The sequence below is a fragment of the Ranitomeya imitator genome, chromosome 1, assembly GCF_032444005.1.
Source record: "Ranitomeya imitator isolate aRanImi1 chromosome 1, aRanImi1.pri, whole genome shotgun sequence".
In the NCBI taxonomy this organism is placed as follows: domain Eukaryota; kingdom Metazoa; phylum Chordata; class Amphibia; order Anura; family Dendrobatidae; genus Ranitomeya; species Ranitomeya imitator.
In genome coordinates this window covers 1,068,858,033-1,068,880,742 of record NC_091282.1, presented here as the reverse complement: position 1 = coordinate 1,068,880,742, position 22,710 = coordinate 1,068,858,033, and the positions used below count along the sequence as shown (strand labels likewise).

Genomic DNA, 22,710 nt, shown 5'->3' with positions numbered 1-22,710 from the left:
ACATTTAGTTACTGCATTTACTTGGAACAGAATTGTATTGATTTTGGAGAAACACCAAAATGACAACACTGGGTGGCACCAATTTACCGGTAACTGAAATATGGTTTTGTGGATTTATATAATAAGACAAGTAGATTCCTGCTGGCTTTGTAGAATGCTGAAAGAAATTAAAAGGTAGCTAATAAGTAAAATGTTAGAAAAGGTTACAGGCTTTAAAGACATGCTGGCTTGGCTGCTTGTGCCGACTGTGCTTGTAGCCAATTTACATTCATTCACCTTTGAACTCTAGAAACAGAGAAATAAACTGCTGAATAATACGCGTTTGTAATTCAATTTTGTACCTGGACATCGATACAGCTTTCGTGCCTGTGCAATATCTCCAGCACTGAGTCTTGTACGCTGCCCAATAGAAGGTCGCACACCATTGTCATCTCGGGAGGGAAGAATTGTATCCAGAAACATACCCCTAAAATATGATACGTACACAAAAAGAATCATCAGTTCTATTGCACGTCCCCTTAAAGGGAATCCTGTCAAGGTTTTTGCTACCTCATCTGAGAGCAGCATAATGTAGAAAGAGACCTTGATTCCAATGATGTATCACTTAATTTATTGGATACAGCAGTTGTGACACAATCAAAATTTTTAGATGTAGCAATATGCAGAGATGAGAAAGCTGACCCCGCCCACACTAGGTTCTCTGTGTATATTGTTTATTGATAATGAACTGCTAATCAGAGGAAGGTGCAGAGTCAGACCCACTTTGCACAAAGGAGCTAGTTTGGGCAGTGATAATCTCCTAGTGATAAAACAGTCATTGTATGGAAATAATGAGGGGCAAAACATGGCGGTCACAAAAGTCGCCGCTGTGACTGAGCCCGGTGGGTCAGGGGTCCATCGACGTCAGCAGAAAAATCAACTGGAAGTGCATCCTGGGACGCACATCTAGTTGAAGTGTGCTGCTGTGCACAGACCCATCTGATGCAATATTCACTGCTGGCACGCCACAGGCCAGCAACTGACATCAGTGTGCACTTCACAGGGCACATGGCAGTGACGTCATGTGCTCCCATCTCATGCTGAAGTCAGCTGCCGGCTTCACGCTGCATGGTGTGATGGGAAGGTGTTTTTTTATTTTTTAAACCAGTGGCCATACAAGTACATGGATGACTAGGGGTTGGATTATACTTTATGGATGACTATGGGGGTACATTATAATACATGGATGACTGTGGGCTGGGCATTATACAGTGGGTATGGAAAGTATTCAGACCCCTTTACATTTTTCACTTTGTTTCATTGCAGCCCTTTGGTAAATTCAAAAAATTTCATTTTATTTTCACAATAATGTACACTCTGCACCCAATCTTGACTGAGAAAACAAATGTAGAAATTTTTGCAAATTTAATAAAAAAGAAAAACTGGAAAAAAAAAACTTTGCTCAGACACTCATATTTAAGTTACATACTGTCCATTTCCTTGTGATCCTCCTTGAGATGGTTCTACTCCTTCATTGGAGTCCAGCTCTGTTTAATTAAACTGAGCACTTGATTTGGAAAGGCGCACACCTGTCTATACAAGACCTCACAGCTCACAGTGCATGACAGACCAAATGAGAATCATGAGGTCAAAAGAACTGGCCAAGGAGCTCAGAGACAGAATTGTGGCAAGGCACAGATCTGGCCAAGGTTACAAAATAATTTCTGTAGTACTCAAGATTCCTAAGAACACAGTGGCCTCCATAATCCTTAAATGGGAGAAGTTTGGGACCACCAGAAGTCTTCCTAGACCTGGCCATCCAGCCAAACTGAGCAATCATGGGAGAAGAGCCTTGGTGAGAGAGGTAAAGAAGCACTCCAAGATCACTGTGGCTGAGCTCCAGAGATGCAGAAGGGAGATGGGAGAAAGTTCCACAAAGTCAACTATCAATATTCGGGCCTTTATGGCAGAGTGGCCCAATGGAAGCCCCTCTTCAGTGCAAAACATATGGAAGCCCGCATAGAGTTTGCAAAAAAACACATGACGGACTCCCAGACTATGAGAAATAACATTCTATGGTCTGGTGAGATGAAGATAGATCTTTTTGGTGATCATTCTAAGTGATATGTGTGGAGAAAACCAGGCACTGCTCATCACTTGCCCAATACAATCCCAAGAGTGAAACATGGTGGTGGCAGCATCATGCCATGGGGTGTTTTTCAGCTGCAGGGACAGGACAACTGGTTTTCATTGAAGGAAACAAGGTATCCTTCTGCCACTGTATTCCTCCGCCGCTGTAAAAAAAAAAAAAAGTCCCTAGTCTCACTTTATGGCATTGCTGTATGAGAAATTTTCGCAGGCAGCAATTGCCATAAAGTGAGACTTTGAACTCAGGTAACCTTAGTGATGCACTGCAGGAGCCATTGTCTCCTGTCAGTGTGTCACTGAGGGTCCTATAGAGCAGTGACATCACCCGATGTCACTGTTCTATAGGGGAGATCGTCGTGGGACATATATATATATATATATATATATATATATATATATATATATATATATATATATGTATATATATATATATATATATAGATAGAGTTAGGTCCATATATATTTGGACAGAGACAACATTTTTCTAATTTTGGTCATAGACATTACCACAATGAATTTTAAACAAAACAATTCAGATACAGTTGAAGTTCAGACTTTTAGCTTTCATTTGTGGGTATCCACATTAAAATTGGATGAAGGGTTTAGGAGTTTCAGCTCCTTAACATGTGCCACCCTGTTTTTAAAGGGACCAAAAGTAATTGGACAGTTGACTCCAAGGCTATTTCACGGACAGGTGTGGGCAATACCTTCGTTATGTCATTCTCAATTAAGCAGATAAAAGGCCTGGAGTTGATTTGAGGTGTGGTGCTTGCATTTGGAAGGTTTTGCTGTGAAGTAAACATGCGGTCAAAGGAGCTCTCAATGCAGGTGAAACAAGCCATCCTAAAGCTGCGAAAACAGAAAAAACCCATCCGAGAAATTGCTACAATATTAGGAGTGGCAAAATCTACAGTTTGGTACATCTTGAGAAAGAAAGAAAGCACTGGTGAATTCATCAATGCAAAAAGACCTGGGTGCCCACAGAAGACAACAGTGGTGGATGATCGCAGAATAATCTCCATGGTGAAGAGAAACCCCTTCACAACAGCCAACCAAGTGACCAACACTCTCCAGGAGGTAGGCGTATCAATATCCAAATCTACCATAAAGAGAAGACTGCATGAAAGTAAATACAGAGGGTTCACTGCACGGTGCAAGCCACTCATAAGCATCAAGAATAAAAAGGCTAGACTAAACTTTGCTAAAAAACATCTAAAAAAGCCAGCACAGTTCTGGAAGAACATTCTTTGGACAGATGAAACCAAGATCAACCTGTACCAGAATGATGGAAAGAGAAAAGTATGGCGAAGGCGTGGTACAGCTCAAGATCCAAAGCATACCACATCATCTGTAAAACACGGCGGAGGCAGTGTGATGGCTTGGGCATGCATGGCTGCCAGTGGCACTGGGTCACTAGTATTTATTGATGATGTGACACAGGACAGACGCACCCGAATGAATTCTGAGGTATTCAGAGACATACTGAGGGCTCAGATCCAGCCAAATGCAGCAAAACTGATTGGTCGTCGTTTCATACTACAGATGGACAATGACCCAAAACATAAAGCCAAAGCAACCCAGGAGTTTATTAAAGCAAAGAAGTGGAATATTCTTGAATGGCCAAGTCAGTCACCTGATCTCAACCCAATTTAGCATGTATTTCACTTGTTAAAGACTAAACTTCAGACAGAAAGGCCCACAAACAAACAGCAACTGAAAACTACTGCAGTGTAGGCCTGGCAGAGCATCAAAAAGGAGGAAACACAGCGTCTGGTGATGTCCATGAGTTCAAGACTTCAGGCAGTCATTGCCCACAAAGGGTTTTCAACCAAGTACTAAAAATGAACGTTTTATTTAACCCCTTTCTGCCATTAGACGTACTATTGCGTCCATGTGGGGTGGGCTTTACTTCCCAAGGACGCAATAGTACGTCATATGCGATCGGCAGCGCTCACGGGGGGAGCGCCGCCGATCGCGGCCGGGTGTCAGCTGTTTATCGCAGCTGACATCCGGCACTATGTGCCAGGAGCGGTCACGGACCGCCCCCGGCACATTAACCCCCGGCACACCGCGATCAAAGATGATCGCGATGTGCCGGCGGTACAGGGAAGCACCGCGCAGGGAGGGGGCTCCCTGCGGGCTTCCCTGAGCCCCCCGCAGCAACGCGATGTGATCGCGTTGCTGCGAGGGTCTCACCTCCCTCCCTGCTCCCTCCAGCCCCGGATCCAAGATGGCCGCGGATCCGGGTCCTGCAGGGAGGGAGGTGGCTTCACAGAGCCTGCTCAGAGCAGGCACTGTGAAGCAGCCTGCACTCCTATCAGATCAGTGATCTGACAGAGTGCTGTGCAAACTGTCAGATCACTGATCTGTGATGTCCCCCCCTGGGACAAAGTAAAAAAGTAAAAAAAAAAATTTCAAATGTGTAAAAAAAAAATAAAAAAAAATATTCCAAAATAATGAAAAAAAAAATAAAAATATTATTCCCATAAATACATTTCTTTATCTAAATAAAAAAAACAAAACAATAAAAGTACACATATTTAGTATCGCCGCGTCCGTAACGGCCCGACCTATAAAACTGGCCCACTAGTTAACCCCTTCAGTAAACACCGTAAGAAAAAAAAAAAAAAAACGAGGCAAAAAACAACGCTTGATAATCATACCGCCGAACAAAAAGTGGAATAACACGCGATCAAAAAGACAGATATAACTAACCATGGTACCGCTGAAAACGTCATCTTGTCCCGCAAAAAACGAGCCGCCATACAGCATCATCAGCAAAAAAATAAAAAAGTTATAGTCCTGAGAATAAAGCGATGCAAAAATAATTATTTTTTCTATAAAATAGTTTTTATCGTATAAAAGCGCCAAAACATAAAAAAATGATATAAATGAGGTGTCGCTGTAATCGTACTGACCCGAAGAATAAAACTGCTTCATCAATTTTACCAAACGCGGAACGGTATAAACGCCTCCCCCAAAAGAAATTCATGAATAGCTGGTTTTTGGTCATTCTTCCTCACAAAAATCGGAATAAAAAGCGATCAAAAAATGTCACGTGCCTGAAAATGTTACCAATAAAAACATCAACTCGTCCCGCAAAAACCAAGACCTCACATGACTCTGTGGACCAGAATATAGAAAAATTATAGCTCTCAAAATGTGGTAACGCAAAAAATATTTTTTGCAATAAAAAGCGTCTTTCAGTGTGTGACGGCTGCCAATCATAAAAATCCGCTAAAAAACCCGCTATAAAAGTAAATCAAACCCCCCTTCATCACCCCCTTAGTTAGGGAAAAATTAAAAAAATGTATTTATTTCCATTTTCCCATTAGGGCTAGGGCTAGGGTTAGGGCTAGGGTTAGGGCTAGGGTTAGGGCTAGGGTTAGGGCTAGGGCTAGGGTTAGGGCTAGGGTTAGGGCTAGGGTTAGGGCTAAGGTTAGGGCTAGGGTTAGGGCTAGGGTTAGGGTTAGGGCTAGGGTTAGGGCTAGGGTTAGGGTTAGGGCTAGGGTTAGGGCTAGGGCTAGGGTTAGGGTTAGGGCTAGGGTTAGGGCTAGGGTTAGGGCTAGGGCTACAGTTTGGGTTGGGGCTAAAGTTACAGTTAGGGTTTAGATTACATTTACGGTTGGGAATAGGGTTGGGATTAGGGTTAGGGGTGTGTCAGGGTTAGAGGTGTGGTTAGGGTTACCATTGGGATTAGGGTTAGGGATGTGTTTGGATTAGGGTTTCAGTTATAATTGGGGGGTTTCCACTGTTTAGGCACATCAGGGGCTCTCCAAACGCGACATGGCGTCCGATCTCAATTCCAGCCAATTCTGCGTTGAAAAAGTAAAACAGTGCTTCTTCCCTTCCGAGCTCTCCCGTGTGCCCAAGCAGGGGTTTACCCCAACATATGGGGTATCAGCGTACTCAGGACAAATAGGACAACAACTTTTGGGGTCCAATTTCTCCTGCTACCCTTGGGAAAATACAAAACTCGGGGCTAAAACATATTTTTTGTGGGAAAAAAAAAGATTTTTTATTTTCACGGCTCTGCGTTATAAACTGTAGTGAAACACTTGGGGGTTCAAAGTTCTCACAACACATCTAGATTAGTTCCCTGGGGGGTCTAGTTTCCAATATGGGGTCACTTGTGGGGGGTTTCTACTGTTTAGGTACATTAGGGGTTCTGCAAACGCAATGTGACGTCTGCAGACCATTCCATCTAAGTCTGCATTCCAAATGGCGCTCCTTCCCTTCCGAGCTCTGCCATGCGCTCAAACGTTGGTTTCCCCCAACATACGGGGTATCAGCGTACTCAGGACAAATTGGACAACAACTTTTGGGGTCGAATTTCTCCTCTTACCCTCGGGAAAATACAAAACTGGGGGCTAAAAAATAATTTTGGGGGGAAAGATTTTTTTTTTTAATTTTCACGGCTCTGCGTTACAAACTGTAGTGAAACACTTGGGGGTTCAAAGCTATCACAACACATCTAGATGAGTTCCTTAGGGGGTCTAGTTTCCAAAATGGTGTCACTTGTGGGAGGTTTCTACTGTTTAGGTACATTAGGGGCTCTGCAAATGCAATGTGACACCTGCAGACCATTCCATCTAAGTCCTCATTCCAAATGGAGCTCCTTCCCTTCCGAGCCCTCCCATGCGCCCAAACAGTGGTTCCCCCCCACATATGGGGTATCAGCGCACTCAGGACAAATTGGACAACAAATTGTGGGGTCGAATTTCTCCTTTTACCCTCGGAAAAATACAAAACTGGGGGCTAAAAAATAATTTTTGTGGGAAAAAATTTTTGTTTTATTTTTACGGCTCTCCATTATAAACTTCTGTGAAGCCCTTGGTGGGTCAAAGCGCTCAGCACACATCTAGATAAGTTCCTAAGGGGGTCTACTTTCCAAAATGGTGTCACTTGTGGGGGGTTTCTACTGTTTAGGTACATTAGGGGCTCTGCAAACGCAATGTGACACCTGCAGACCATTCCATCTAAGTCTGCATTCAAATGGCACTCCTTCCCTTCTGAGCCCTCCCATGTGCCCAAACAGTGGTTCCCCCCACATATGGTGTATCATCGCACTCAGGACAAATTGGGCAACAAATTTTGGGGTCCAATTTCTCCTGTTACCCTCAGGAAAATACAAAACTGGGGGCTAAAAAAATAATTTTTGTGGGAAAAAAATTTTGTTTTATTTTTACGGCTCTGCATTATAAACTTCTGTGAAGCACTTGGTGGGTCAAAGTGCTCACCACACCTCTAGATAAGTTCCTTAGGGGGTCTACTTTCCAAAATGGTGTCATTTGTGGGGGGTTTCAATGTTTAGGCACATCAGTGGCTCTTCAAACGCAACATGGCGTCCCATCTCAATTCCTGTCAATTTTGCTTTGAACAGTCAAACGGCGCTCCTTCCCTTCCGAGCTCTCCCATCCACCCAAACAGTGGTTTACCCCCACATATGGGGTATCCGCGTACTCAGGACAAATTGTACAACAACTTTTGGGGTCCAATTTCTTCTCTTACCCTTGGGAAAATAAAAAATTGGGGGCGAAAAGATAATTTTTGTGAAAAAATATGATTTTTTATTTTTACGGTTCTACATTATAAACTTCTGTGAAGCACTTGGTGGGTCAAAGTGCTCACCACACCTCTAGATAAATTCCTTAGGGGGTCTACTTTCCAAAATGGTGTCACTTGTGGGGGGTTTCAATGTTTAGGCACATCAGTGGCTCTTCAAACGCAACATGATGTCCCATCTCAATTCCTGTCAATTTTGCATTGAAAAGTCAAACGGCGCTCCTTCCCTTCCGAGCTCTCCCATCCGCCCAAACAGTGGTTTACCCCCACATATGGGCTATCAGCGTACTCAGGACAAATTGTACAACAACTTTTGGGGTCCAATTTCTTCTCTTACCCTTGGGAAAATAAAAAATTGGGGGCGAAAAGATAATTTTTGTGAAAAAATATGATTTTTTATTTTTACGGTTCTACATTATAAACTTCTGTGAAGCACTTGTTGGGTCAAAGTGCTCACCACACCTCTAGATAAGTTCCTTAGGGGGTCTACTTTCCAAAATGGTGTCACTTGTGGGGGGTTTCAATGTTTAGCCACATCAGGGGCTCTCCAAACGAAACATGGCGTCCCATCTCAATTCCAGTCAATTTTGCATTGAAAAGTCAAATGGCACTCCTTCGCTTCCGAGCTCTGCCATGCGCCCAAACAGTGGTTTACCCCCACATGTGGGGTATTGGCATACTCAGGACAAATTGTACAACAATGTTTGGGGTCCATTTTCTCCTGTTACCCTTGGTAAAATAAAACAAATTGGAGCTGAATTACATTTTTTGTGAAAAAAAGTTAAATGTTCATTTTTATTTAAACATTCAAAAAATTCCTGTGAAGCACCAGAAGGGTTAATAAACTTCTTGAATATGGTTTTGAGCACCTTGAGGGGTGTAGTTTTTAGAATGGTGTCACACTTGGGTATTTTCTATCATATAGACCCCTCAAAATGACTTCAAATGAGATGTGGTCCCTAAAATAAAATGGTGTTGTAGAAATGAGAAATTGCTGGTCAACTTTTAACCCTTATAACTCCCTAACAAAAAAAAATTTTGGTTCCAAAATTGTGCTGATGTAAAGTAGACATGTGGGAAATGTTACTTATTAAGTATTTTGTGTGACATATCTCTGTGATTTAATTGCATAAAAATTCAAAGTTGGAAAATTGCGAAATTTTCATAATTTTCGCCAAATTTCCGTTTTTTTCACAAATAAACGCAGGTACTATCAAATAATTTTTACCATTGTCATGAAGAACAATATGTCACGAGAAAACAATGTCAGAATCACCAGGATCCTTTGAAGCGTTCCAGAGTTATAACCTCATAAAGGGACAGTGGTCAGAATTGTAAAAATTGGCCCGGTCATTAACGTGCAAACCACCCTTGGGGGTAAAGGGGTTAAAGTTATTGAATCTGTCCAATTACTTTTGGTCCCTTTAAAAACAGGGTGGCACATGTTAAGGAGCTGCAAATCCTAAACCCTTCATCCAATTTTAATGTGGATACCCTCAAATGAAAGCTGAAAGTCTGAACTTCAACTGCATCTGAATTGTTTTGTTTAAAATTCATTGTGGTAATGTCTATAACCAAAATTAGAAAAATGTTGTCTCTGTCCAAATATATATGGACCTAACTGTGTATATATATATATATATATATATATATATATATATATATATATATATATATATATATATATATATATATAGATAGATAGATATACACACATAATAATAATAATAATAATTTTTATTTATATAGCGCCAACATATTCCGCAGCGCTTTGCAAATTATAGAGGGGACTTGCACAGACAATAGACATTACAGCATAACAGAAATACAGTTCAAAACAGATACCAGGAGGAGTGAGGGCCCTGCTCGCAAGCTTACAAACTATGGGGAAAAGGGGAGACACGAGAGGTGGATGGTAACAATTGCTTTAGTTATTCGGACCAGCCATAGTGTAAGGCTCGGGTGTTCATGTAAAGCTGCATGAACCAGTTAACTGCCTAAGTATGTAGCAGTACATATACATATCAAAATATGAAGACACAAAAGCGCAGAGAGGTCAAAAATACTCTGCTGTAAAAAAAGTCACAGTAAATAAAGTGCTAGTCAAAAAATGAAAAAAATACAAAAATACAGGGTATTTACTTATGTATAACACATATCCCAAATAAAGACGATAACGCCTCCAAAACCATAACAATCAATACACAATTCCCATGAATTCCCAGGGAAAAAAATAAAGGCATACAAAGTAAATGAATAAAATGTAATATTTTATTAAAGAAGACTGATGAAATTTAAAAAGACCAAGACATCTATGTAAGACTAGAAAAATCCCAATAAAAACAAAAGGCGGATAACAAAGCAGTGATAAATGTACAAAAATTAACCTACTTATGCAAATATTGCCAAAATAAATGCCAAAAAAATTGCCAAAACAGGCTAATATAAGAGCAAAATATGTGCGGATAAATGTATATAGAAACCATATATTAATAGTAAAGTGCCAAACAGTGCTGAAGACATATAGCCATATGAAGGCCGAATAGTCACAATACTTATATAAAATATATGGAAACTACTGAAGCACAGTACTATAGTATAATAGGTACCTATGTAAAATACAAATGAATAAAGGGCCCAGTCCTATATATATATATCTACACATCTGTGCTACAACCGCATATACATGCTATACTAATAAGGCATAGAGCATGAGGACAAATGCATGAATAACTTACATGAATGCTAGCAAGGCTATATATCACGCTTGTGCCGCCACCCCGACAGCGCCGTTTCGCCTATCCGGCTTCTTCCTTATGGGGGCCCCCTGTTTGTATATAGAAACCATATATTAATAGTAAAGTGCCAAACAGGGGGCCCCCATAAGGAAGAAGCCGGATAGGCGAAACGGCGCTGTCGGGGTGGCGGCACAAGCGTGATATATAGCCTTGCTAGCATTCATGTAAGTTATTCATGCATTTGTCCTCATGCTCTATGCCTTATTAGTATAGCATGTATATGCGGTTGTAGCACAGATGTGTAGATATATATATATAGGACTGGGCCCTTTATTCATTTGTATTTTACATAGGTACCTATTATACTATAGTACTGTGCTTCAGTAGTTTCCATATATTTTATATAAGTATTGTGACTATTCGGCCTTCATATGGCTATATGTCTTCAGCACTGTTTGGCACTTTACTATTAATATATGGTTTCTATATACATTTATCCGCACATATTTTGCTCTTATATTAGCCTGTTTTGGCAATTTTTTTGGCATTTATTTTGGCAATATTTGCATAAGTAGGTTAATTTTTGTACATTTATCACTGCTTTGTTATCCGCCTTTTGTTTTTATTGGGATTTTTCTAGTCTTACATACAGGTCCTTCTCAAAAAATTAGCATATAGTGTTAAATTTCATTATTTACCATAATGTAATGATTTCATATATTATAGATTCATTATCCACCAACTGAAATTTGTCAGGTCTTTTATTGTTTTAATACTGATGATTTTGGCATACAACTCCTGATAACCCAAAAAACCTGTCTCAATAAATTAGCATATTTCACTCATCCAATCAAATAAAAGTGTTTTTTAATAACAAACAAAAAAACCATCAAATAATAATGTTCAGTTATGCACTCAATACTTGGTCGGGAATCCTTTGGCAGAAATGACTGCTTCAATGCGGCGTGGCATGGAGGCAATCAGCCTGTGAAACTGCTGAGATGTTATGGAGGCCCAGGATGCTTCAATAGCGGCCTTAAGCTCATCCAGAGTGTTGGGTCTTGCATCTCTCAACTTTCTCTTCACAATATCCCACAGATTCTCTATGGCGTTCAGGTCAGGAGAGTTGGCAGGCCAATTGAGCACAGTAATACCATGGTCAGTAAACCATTTACCAGTGGTTTTGGCACTGTGAGCAGGTGCCAGGTCGTGCTGAAAAATGAAATCTTCATCTCCATAAAGCATTTCAGCCGATGGAAGCATGAAGTGCTCCAAAATCTCCTGATAGCTAGCTGCATTGACCCTGCCCTTGATGAAACACAGTGGACCAACACCAGCAGCTGACATGGCACCGCACACCATCACTGACTGTGGGTACTTGACACTGGACTTCAGGCATTTTGGCATTTCCTTCTCCCCAGTCTTCCTCCAGACTCTGGCACCTTGATTTCCGAATGACATGCAAAATTTGCTTTCATCAGAAAAAAGTACTTGGGACCACTTAGCAACAGTCCAGTGCTGCTTCTCTGTAGCCCAGGTCAGGCGCCTCTGCCGCTGTTTATGGTTCAAAAGTGGCTTTACCTGGGGAATGCGGCACCTGTAGCCCATTTCCTGCACACGCCTGTGCACGGTGGCTCTGGATGTTTCCACACCAGACTCAGTCCACTGCTTCCTCAGGTTCCCCAAGGTCTGGAATCGGTCCTTCTCCACAATCTTCCTCAGGGTCCGGTCTCCTCTTCTCGTTGTACAGCGTTTTCTGCCACATTGTTTCCTTCCAACAGACTTACCATTGAGGTGCCTTGATACAGCACTCTGGGAACAGCCTATTTGTTGAGAAATTTCTTTCTGGGTCTTACCCTCTTGCTTGAGGGTGTCAATGATGGCCTTCTTGACATCTGTCAGGTCGCTAGTCTTAAGGCCCCGTCACACATAGCGAGATCGCTAGCGAGATCGCTGCTGAGTCACAAGTTTTGTGACGCAACAGCGATCTCAGTAGCGATCTCGCTATGTGTGACACGTACCAGCGATCAGGCCCCTGCTGTGAGATCGCTGGTCGTGTCGGAATGGCCTGGGCCATTTTTTGATCGTTGAGGTCCCGCTGACATCGCTGAATCGGCGTGTGTGACGCCGAGTCAGCGATGTCTTCGCTGGTAACCAGGGTAAACATCGGGTAACTAAGCGCAGGGCCGCGCTTAGTAACCCGATGTTTACCCTGGTTACCATCGTTAAAGTAAAAAAAACAAACGCTACATACTTACCTACCGCTGTCTGTCCTCGGCGCTGTGCTTCTCTGCTCTGGCTGTGAGCGCCGGTCAGCCGGAAAGCAGAGCGGTGACGTCACTGCTCTGCTTTCCGGCCGCTGTGCTCACAGCCAGACCAGAGAAGCTGAGCGCCGAGGACAGACAGCGGTAGGTAAGTATGTAGCGTTTGTTTTTTTTACTTTAACGATGGTAACCAGGGTAAACATCGAGTTACTACGCGCGGCCCTGCGCTTAGTTACCCGATGTTTACCCTGGTTACCGGGGACCTCGGGATCGTTGGTCGCTGGAGAGCTGTCTGTGTGACAGCTCTCCAGCGACCAAACAGCGACGCTGCAGTGATCCGGATCGTTGTCGGTATCGCTGCAGCGTCGCTATGTGTGACGGGGCCTTTACCCATGATGGGGGTTTTGAGTAATGAACCAGGCAGGGAGTTTATAAAAGCCTCAGGTATCTTTTGCATGTGTTTAGAGTTAATTAGTTGATTCAGAAGATTAGGGTAATAGGTCGTTTAGAGAACCTTTTCTTGATATGCTAATTTATTGAGACAGGTTTTTTGGGTTATCAGGAGTTGTATGCCAAAATCATCAGTATTAAAACAATAAAAGACCTGACAAATTTCAGTTGGTGGATAATGAATCTATAATATATGAAAGTTTAATTGTAATCATTACATTATGGTAAATAATGAAATTTAACACTATATGCTAATTTTTTGAGAAGGACCTGTAGATGTCTTGGTCTTTTTAAATTTCATCAGTCTTCTTTAATAAAATATTACATTTTATTCATTTACTTTGTATGCCTTTATTTTTTCCCTGGGAATTCATGGGAATTGTGTATTGATTGTTAGGGTATTTAGTTAATACGTTTTTTTGCAAAAAAAAAAAAAAGTATGTTAAGCTGCTCCACCAATCGCCAAGGTATACCCACAATAGAGCAGTCCTATCTAATGTATATAATCCCTATCTGATGTATTTTAAAACCTGATCTAGCACTTTCTTATTTACTGTGACTTTTTTACAACAGTATTTTTTGAACTCTCTCTGCGCTTTTGTGTCTTCAAGTTCTTTGGTGGTGTGAACAGGTTTCTACAGACTTGTTCACTGTGCAAGTAGCCCATGTGTTTTTGGTTTTATATCAAAATATAAACGGACACAAAAAAGGCCAGGTATATATACAGGAAAAATAACTGAAATTCATTTGCTCGAACCACAGGGCACACAAATGCATCAGAACGTATAAAGTGCATCACACCATATAAAAAATATATATAGAACTGCAATAGAGATGCATATGGTGATGTATATATCACAGGCCGCACAGACCCCCGGCAGGCCGTACAGACCCCCCGGCAGGCCGTACAGACCCCCCGGCAGGCCGCACAGACCCCCCGGCAGGTACGCACAGAGACACGCAGTCTCCGCCCACACTCAATTATACTGCATTTTTGCACTGTGGGAACTTCCGATTCCGATATCACAGATCGGAACTCTATCGGAATTCCGATACAGCAAATATCGGCCGATACCCGATATTTGCAGTATCGGAATGCTCAACACTACTAATAGACTAAACTGCATAAAGCAGACAATACAACTCAGCATGTATCGTGCATTAACACATCGCATATTGTGTAATACAAAGCAGATGCCACAAAGGACTTTAAACTAGAAAATAGACAAAGTGGACTTATATGTGTGTGATACACATAGTAACATAGTTATTAAGGTTGAAGGAAGACTTTAAGTCCATCTAGTTCAACCCATAGCCTACCCTAACATGCCCTAACATGTTGATCCAGAGGAAGACAAAATAAAGTTATGTGACAAACAGTAAGATCCACATTGGGGAAAAAAAATTCCTTCTTGACTCCACATACGGCAATCAGACTAGTTCCCTGGATCAACGCCCTATCAAGGAATCTAGTATATATAACTTGTCATATTATACTTTTCAAGAAAGGTATCCAATCCCCTCTTAAATTTTAGTAATGAATCACTCATTACAAAATCATACGGCAGAGAGTTCCATAGTCTCACTGCTCTAACAGTAAAGAATCCGCGTCTGTTATTATGCTTAAGGCCGGCGTCACACTAGCGTATTGCATCCGATGCAAGAGCATCGGATGCGATATGCTAATGACCCTCGGCTCCTGCTCGCAGCAGAGCAGGAGCCGAGTGTCTTGCGTCTGTGCTCCGATTCTCTCGCACAGGGAGGATCGGAGCACAGCTGTGGAGGAGGCGGAGAAATGAATTTCTCCATCTCCTCCATTGCTGTGGTCCGCTTATAGCGCACATCACTCGGATGTTATCCGAGTGGTGTGCGCTGTCTCACTCGCACCCATAGGCTTATATTGGTGCGAGTGAGCCGCGAGTTTTCCTCGGCCCGAGACAATCTCAGCATGCTGCGATTGTCTCGGACCGAGGAAAACGGCCGACAAAAAGTCGGCTGCTGGGAGCGGCCCCATAACTTAATATTGGTCCGAGTGCAATGCGATTTTTTTATCGCATTGCACTCGGCCGTTTTAAACGCCAGTGTGACGCCGGCCTAAACCTTTTTTACTCCAAACGCAGAGGATGCCCCCTTGTCCCTGTCTCAGGTCTATGATTAAAAAGATCATCAGAAAGGTCTTTGTACTGTCCCCTCATATATTTAGACATTAAAATAAGATCACCCCTTAGCCTTCGTTTTTCCAAACTAAATAGCCCCAAGTGTAATAACCTATCTTGGTATTGCAGATCCCCCAGTCCTCTAATACAGGGGTACCCAACTCCAGTCCTCAAGGCCCACGAACAGGTCATGTTTTCAGGATTTCCTTTGCATTGCACAGGTGATGCAATTATTACCTGGGCAAGACTAAGGAAATCCTGAAAACATGACATGTTGGTGGGCCTTGAGGACTGGAGTTGGGGACCCCTGCTCTAATAACCTTGGTCGCTCTTTTTTGCACCCGCTCTAGTAGCTAATTATACAACACCTTTAACGCTGACACAGTTATTGTAAATTGTACATAAGATTTAACTCTAAAATGTCTCTGTAGATATCCCTGTATCATTGCCTCTGAGAAAGGCCAACTTGTAAAATACTGTCTAAGAGAAACAAATAAGGTAATTACCATTCTTTAAAAGAATTTTAAAATACTCCAAAGCCAAATATTCTCTCTAAAATACTTGATATGAATTGATGGTATACATGCAATATTTTAACCCCTTCATGACCCAGCCTATTTTGACCTTAATGACCTGGCCATTTTTTGCAATTCTGACCAGTGTCCCTTTATGAGGTAATAACTCGGGAACGCTTCAACGAATCCTAACAGTTCGGAGATTGTTTTTTCGTGACACATTGGGCTTCATGTTAGTGGTAAATTTAGGTCAATAATTTGTTGCGTTTATTTGTGAAAAAAATGGAAATTTGGCTAAAATTTTGAAAATTTAGCAATTTTCAAATTTTGAATTTTTATAGTGTTAAACGAGAGAGTTATGGGACACCCCTGGTCCCTAAAAAAAAATGGTTTTGTAAATTTCGTTGTAAAAATGAGAAATCACTGGTCAAATTTTAACCCTTATAACTTCCTAGCAAAAAAGTGTTGTTTCCAAAATTGTGCTGATTTGAAGTCACTTTGAGGGGTCTATATGGCTGAAAATACCCAAAAGTGACACCATTCTAAAAACTGCACCCCTCAAGGTGCTCAAAACCACATTCAAGAAGTTTATTAACCCTTCAGGTACTTCACAGCAGCAGAAGCAACATGGAAGGAAAAAATGAACATTAACTTTTTAGTCACAAAAATGATGTTTAAGCAACAATTTTTTTATTTTCCAAAGGGTAAAGAGAGAAACTGGACCCCAAACGTTATTGTACAATTTGTCCTGAGTACGCCGATACCCCATATGTGGGGGGGGGGTGACTGCTGTTTAGGCGCACGACAGGGCTCAGAAGGGAAGGAGCGCCATTTGACTTTTTCAATGAAAAATTGGCTCCAATCTTTAGCGGACACCATGTCGCGTTTGGAGAGCCCCTGTGTGCCTAAACATTGGAGCTCCCCCACAAGTGACCCCATTTTGGAAACTAGACCCCCCCCCCAAGGAACTTATCTAGATGCATAGTGAGCACTTTGAACCCCCAGGTGCTTCACAAATTGATCAGTAAAAATGAAAAGGTACTTTTTTTTTTTTTTTTCACAAAAATTTTTTTAGCCTCAATTTGTTCATTTCCACATGGGCAACAGGATAAGATGGATCCTAAAATTTATTAGGCAATTTCTCCTGAGTACACTGATACCTCACATGTGGGGGTAAACCACTGTTTGGGCACATGGCAGGGCTCGGAAGGGAAGGAGCGCCATTTGACTTTTTGAATGAAAAATTAGCTCCAATCGTTAGGAGTCACCATGTCGCGTTTGGAGAGCCCCTGTGTGCCTAAACATTGGAGCTCACCCTCAAATGACCCCATTTTGGAAACTAGACCTCCCATTGAACTAACCTAGATGTGTGGTGACCACTTAAAACCCCCAAGTACTTCATAGAAGTTTATAACGCAGAGCCGTAAAAATAAAAAATCATTTTTCTTTCCTCAAAAATTATTTTTTAGCCCGCAGTTTTTTATTTTCACAAGGGTAACAGGAGAAATTGGACCCCAATAGTTGTTGCCCAGTTTGCACTGAGTATGCTGGTACCCCATATGTGGGGGTAAACCACTGTTTGGGCGCATGTCGGGGCTCGGAAGGGAAGTAGTGACGCTTTGAAATGCAGACTTTGATGGAATGGTCTGCGGGCGTCATGTTGCATTTGCAGAGCCCCTGATGTGCCTAAACATTGAAACCCCCCCCACAATTAACCCTACTTTGGAAACTAGACCCCCAAAGGAACTTATCTAGATATGTGGTGAGCACTTTGAACCCCCAAGTGCTTCACAGAAGTTTATAACACAGAGCCGTGAAAATAAAAAAATAATTTTTCTTTCCACAAAAATGATGTTTTAGCAAGCAGTTTTTTATTTTCACAAGGGTAGCAGGAGAAATTGGACCCCAATAGTTGTCGCCCAGTTTGTCCCGAGTATGCTGGTACCTCATATGTGGGGGTAAACCACTGTTTTGGCGCATGCCGGGGCTCGGAAGGGAGGGAGCACCATTTGACTTTTTGAACGGAAGATTGGCTGGAATCAATGGTGGCACCATGTTGCGTTTGGAGACCCCTGATGTGCCTAAACAGTGGAAACCCCTCAATTCTACCTCCAACACACCCCTAACCCTTATCCCAACTGTAGCCATAACCGTAATCACAACCCTAACCCCAACACACCCCCAACCACAGCCCTAACCCCAACACACCCCTAACCCTAATCCCAACCCTAACCCCAACACACCCCTAACCCCAACACACCCCTAACCCTAATCCAAACCCTAACCCCAACACACCCCTTACCAGAACCTTAACCCCAACACACCCCTAACCATAACCCTAACCACAAGCCTAATCTTAACCCCATTTCCAACCCTAGCCCTAATTCCAACCCTAACCCTAAGGCTATGTGCCCACGTTGTGGATTCGTGTGAGATTTTTCCGCACCATTTTTGAAAAGTCCCCGGGTAAAAGGCACTGCATTTTACCTGCGGATTTACCGTGGATTTCCAGTGTTTTTTGTGCAGATTTCACCTGCGGATTCCTATTGAGGAACAGGTGTAAAATGCTGCGGAATCCGCACAAAGAATTGACATGCTGCGGAAAATACAACACAGCGTTCCCACGCGGTATTTTCCGCACCATGGGCACAGCAGATTTGGTTTTCCATAGGTTTACGTGGAACTGTAAAGCTGATGGAAAACTGCTACGAATCCGCAGCGGCCAATCCACTGCGGATCCGCAGCCAAATCCGATGCGGATCTGCAGCCAAATCCGCACCGTGTGCACATAGCCTAATTCTAAGGGTATGTGCACACGATGCGGAAAACGCTGCGGATCCACAGCGTTTCCGCCGCTGCGGGTCCACAGCAGTTTCCCATGAGTTTACAAAAAACGCTGCGCACATGCTACGGAAAAAAACTGTGCGGAAACGCAGCGGTTTACATTCCGCACATTTCACTTCTTTCTGCGGATTCCGCAGCGGTTTTACAACTGCTCCAATAGAAAACCGCAGTGAAATCCACAGAAAAACCACGGTAAATCCGCGATAAATCCGCAGCGGTTTTGCACTGCGGATTTATAAAAACCGGTGCGGAAAAATCCGCAGAGGACCAGAATACGTGTGCACATTCCCTAACCCTAGTTCTAGCCGTAGTGGAAAAAAAAAAAAATCTTTATTTTATTATTGTCCCTACCTATGGGGGTGATAAAGGGGGAGGGTCATTTACTTTTTTTTTTTTATTTTGATCACTGTGATGTTTTATCAGAGTGATCAAAATGTACATGGAACGAATCTGCCGGCCGGCAGATTCGGCGGGCGCACTGCACATGCGCCCGCCATTTTGGAAGATGGCGGCGCCCATGAAGAAGACGGACGGACTCCGGGAGCCTCGGTAAGTATAAGGGGGGGGGGGAAATCGGGGCACGGGGGGCGTCGGAGCATGGGGGGAGCGGACAGGAGGACGGGGGAGCGGAGAACAGGATGGAGGGGAGCGGACCACAGATCGGTGGCTTGGGGGGGCGATCACTGGGGTGGGGGGGGGGGGCACATCAGTGTTTCCAGCCATGGCCGATAATATTGCAGCATCGGCCATGGCTGGATTGTAATATTTCACCAGTTTTTTAGGTGAAATATTACAAATCGCTCTGATTGGCAGTTTCACTTTCAACAGCCAATCAGAGCGATCGTAGCCACGGTGGGCGGGGGGGCTTCACCCCCCCCCCCCCCTTCCCTGGGCTAAATTATCACTCCCCCTGTCCCTGCAGGTTGGGTGAAATTGGAGTTAACCCATTCACCGGATCTGCAGGGATGCGATCTTTCCATGACGCCACATAGGTGTGGCAGGTCGGCTTGGCACCGACTTTCATGACGCCTACGTGGCGTCATGGGTCGGGAAGTGGTTAAAATATAGAAAAATTAGCATTTATGCTAATGACCAGAATAGCAAAAACAAATGAGAACTTTTAAGAATGTCAAATCTGTGCTCTGACACTTAAAGGGGATGTTACTGGGAACAGTGGGCGCATGACCACAACCATGTAACTTGCATACATGTGGTCACATGCTGACTAGATGGATGAGGCCTGTTCTCAATGCAAGTGTATTGAGCGAGGCCAGAGTCTACTCAGAATACTTGGAATTGGAATCACATACTTGCGGTCACATAACTGCCTGCTCCCGGCATCAGTGGATCTTCACAGTGTGCAAATTGTGAGGATTCACAAGCCTGCATTCACATTGGCCGGACAACCCTTTTAAAAGATTCTTCCTAAAATAGCAAGTTATCAGTCATCAACTGATCATAGGGAAACGGATTGCTAGGACCCTCCACGATCTTGAGAACGCTATTCCGAAACACCAAGAGTGGACTGTAGAGCAGTGTCTTGAATAGAGCAAAGTTGCTATCCCGGGAATAATTGTTCAAGCTGGCAATAAACTTTGTTAGGAGCGTGATTGTTTGCCAGACGGCCATTCCTAGACTTAAACATACAGTACATGTGCTTTCAACGAGTAATAATCGGCCGCCAGGCACCTCTTGAAGCAACATCTCCGTTAACGGGGTATTCCAGTGGAAGTCTGAATACCGAGACCCCAACCAATAACCAGAGTGGGGAATTGTGTTCTCCATGTGAAAAGAAATCTGTATGCACCACTTCACTGTATTCACTCTGTATGAGACTACTACATATAACTGAGTGATGCACTGCTATTTTCAGCAATTTCATAAAGAAAGTTCACCAGTGGCACACATGCTCGACTTCTGCGACATAGATCCTAGCAGTTGGACTTACACTAACCGAGTAGTTATTACATATCCTGTTGATAGGTTATCACAGAATATTCCATTAGGAAGGAAAGTACAAAACTGTTGGACGTTGAAATTCAAGTTGCTAGATCTTTCCGTAACTCAACATTATTTGTCAGAAATGCTTTAGCCCCCATACACATTAGATGGTCAGCCAGTTGTACCAAAATCAGTGTTATCCCAACTGAAGTATAACTTGTATCGGCACCTCTCTGCCAAGTCCTGACACTATTAAGTCTAAGCTCAGTAACACATGATGTTTAGACTTTGCATAGTCACAATGATAAATATTAGGCAATTGGTTATTGAATGCATAACATACTTCCAATGAACCATGCTGCTAAAAAAAAAATAGTATTTAAACTGTAGAAAATAGAATTATAAGTGAAAAATTATAACCTGAGGTTCCAACCTTGAGAAGGTGTTCCTTGCATAATGCATGATGCTCTCGAAATCATATGGTTCTCCTTGTGAGTTCACCTCTCCTGGCTCCATTTTCAGAAAGTTGTATTCCTGGCCTACGAAATAAAAAATCTATGTAACTTATCTATGTCACTAAATGACAAAGGGGTGAAGACAATTTTCATGAAAAAAATGCACATTAGCATAAGAGAAAGACAGAAAGAAGTACCTGGTTGAATATTTTCCGTGATAATGGTCACATGACCATCTCGGTCTGGTCGAGTATGCTCATGCCAAAAGCCAATTACATGACCTAGCTCATGAACCACGATTCCAAACTTATCACAGTTTTTGCCTATTGATATTGCTTGAGGGCCATTTCCTCTTCGACCCACATAAGAACAGCACCTGCGGAACAAATTACAGAACATAACCTTATTTAACACCTTGTGGCAAGCACAACAGATTTCCACTCAATTGCCAACTTCTACTTTCTGATCGAAAAGGAGTTAAGTTTATTAATAGATCAAACACTTGAATCATTTATTACATGTCACATCTGTTACACTCACAGATTTCCATCGTATCATAGCAACAAAAATTCCAAGAACACTGTGCCACGTATTGATGTTTAACTAAAAATACAATTCTGCAGGGTGACATCGAAGTCCATGTCCTTATAAAAATTATTTAATTGTAATCTTGATGTTTTTTCATGAACACCTTGAAACCTTCTTTATTGGGAAATGGGTCAATAAAGAACAGGTGGTCATATATGAACTATAATAGCTTTCTTTTCCAGGTGTTTCCCTCCTCATTGCAATCAATATTTTTTTTTTCTTTTTACATAAGTCTCTTAACATATACTTGTTACCCTGCTATATTATTACAATATAAAAGGATACAACCAGGAACCCATAACTTCACCCATGAGAGAAAGTAAGAGCTGAATATATAACAGAACCCAAAACATGAAAGCAATTTCTAACATTTTGGATTTTTGACATAATCTCTAAATTTTCAAAACATTCTTATGACATTTTATAAAACCTAAACGGTGGGGGGGCTAATGGAATTTCTAAAAACATAAATATTGGATTATAGAAACCTACAAATGAATTATGGAAGACCATGTAGAAGAGCAGGACTTGACCTTCCTCATTCTTTATACTGTATCTTGTGTGGCTCAAATATCCAGAATTCCACCAATTTGACACTACAGCAAAACCCTTTCAAATGGCTACCTTTTCACAGATATAGTACATCATCATATCCTTTGTATTCTGGCCCTATTCTTCTCAAGCAAGCTGACAATCCATGTGGAGGGTAAATATTCAATGCAATTCTGTATGTTCATGGTAAGGAATATTTAAATACAATACCACTAACTCAATAGCACCTAATAAGTCATAGTGATCATTCTTTTACAGAATATAATGAAACAATTGTGAGGTTGTATATTTTTAATATACAGTTGTGGCCAAAACTCAAAAAAGCCAAAAACCCCTGCAATTCTGTCAGATAATACTCAGCTTCTTCCTGAAAATGATTGCAAACAAATTCTTTGGTATTATTATCTTCATTTAATTTGTCTTAAAATGAAAAGACACAAAAAGAATTGTCCTAGAGCCAAATTGGATACAATTCCACACCAAACATAAAAAGGTGGACAAAAGTATTGGCACTG

General features: G+C 42.1%; 1 protein-coding gene across 3 annotated transcripts in view; it reads right to left on the bottom strand.

The window, feature by feature from the left end:
• The window catches only part of TLL1 (tolloid like 1), a 227,100-nt gene that overhangs the window by 60,635 nt on the left and 143,755 nt on the right, over positions 1-22,710 (bottom strand). For all 3 annotated transcript variants that reach the window (XM_069744191.1, XM_069744192.1, XM_069744190.1), the window contains 3 exons: positions 21,253-21,431; positions 21,034-21,139; positions 342-466 (listed from right to left, as the gene is read on the bottom strand). In XM_069744191.1, coding sequence (XP_069600292.1) covers positions 342-466; positions 21,034-21,139; positions 21,253-21,431 — 410 coding nt within the window. The remainder of the gene's footprint in view (positions 1-341; positions 467-21,033; positions 21,140-21,252; positions 21,432-22,710) is intronic.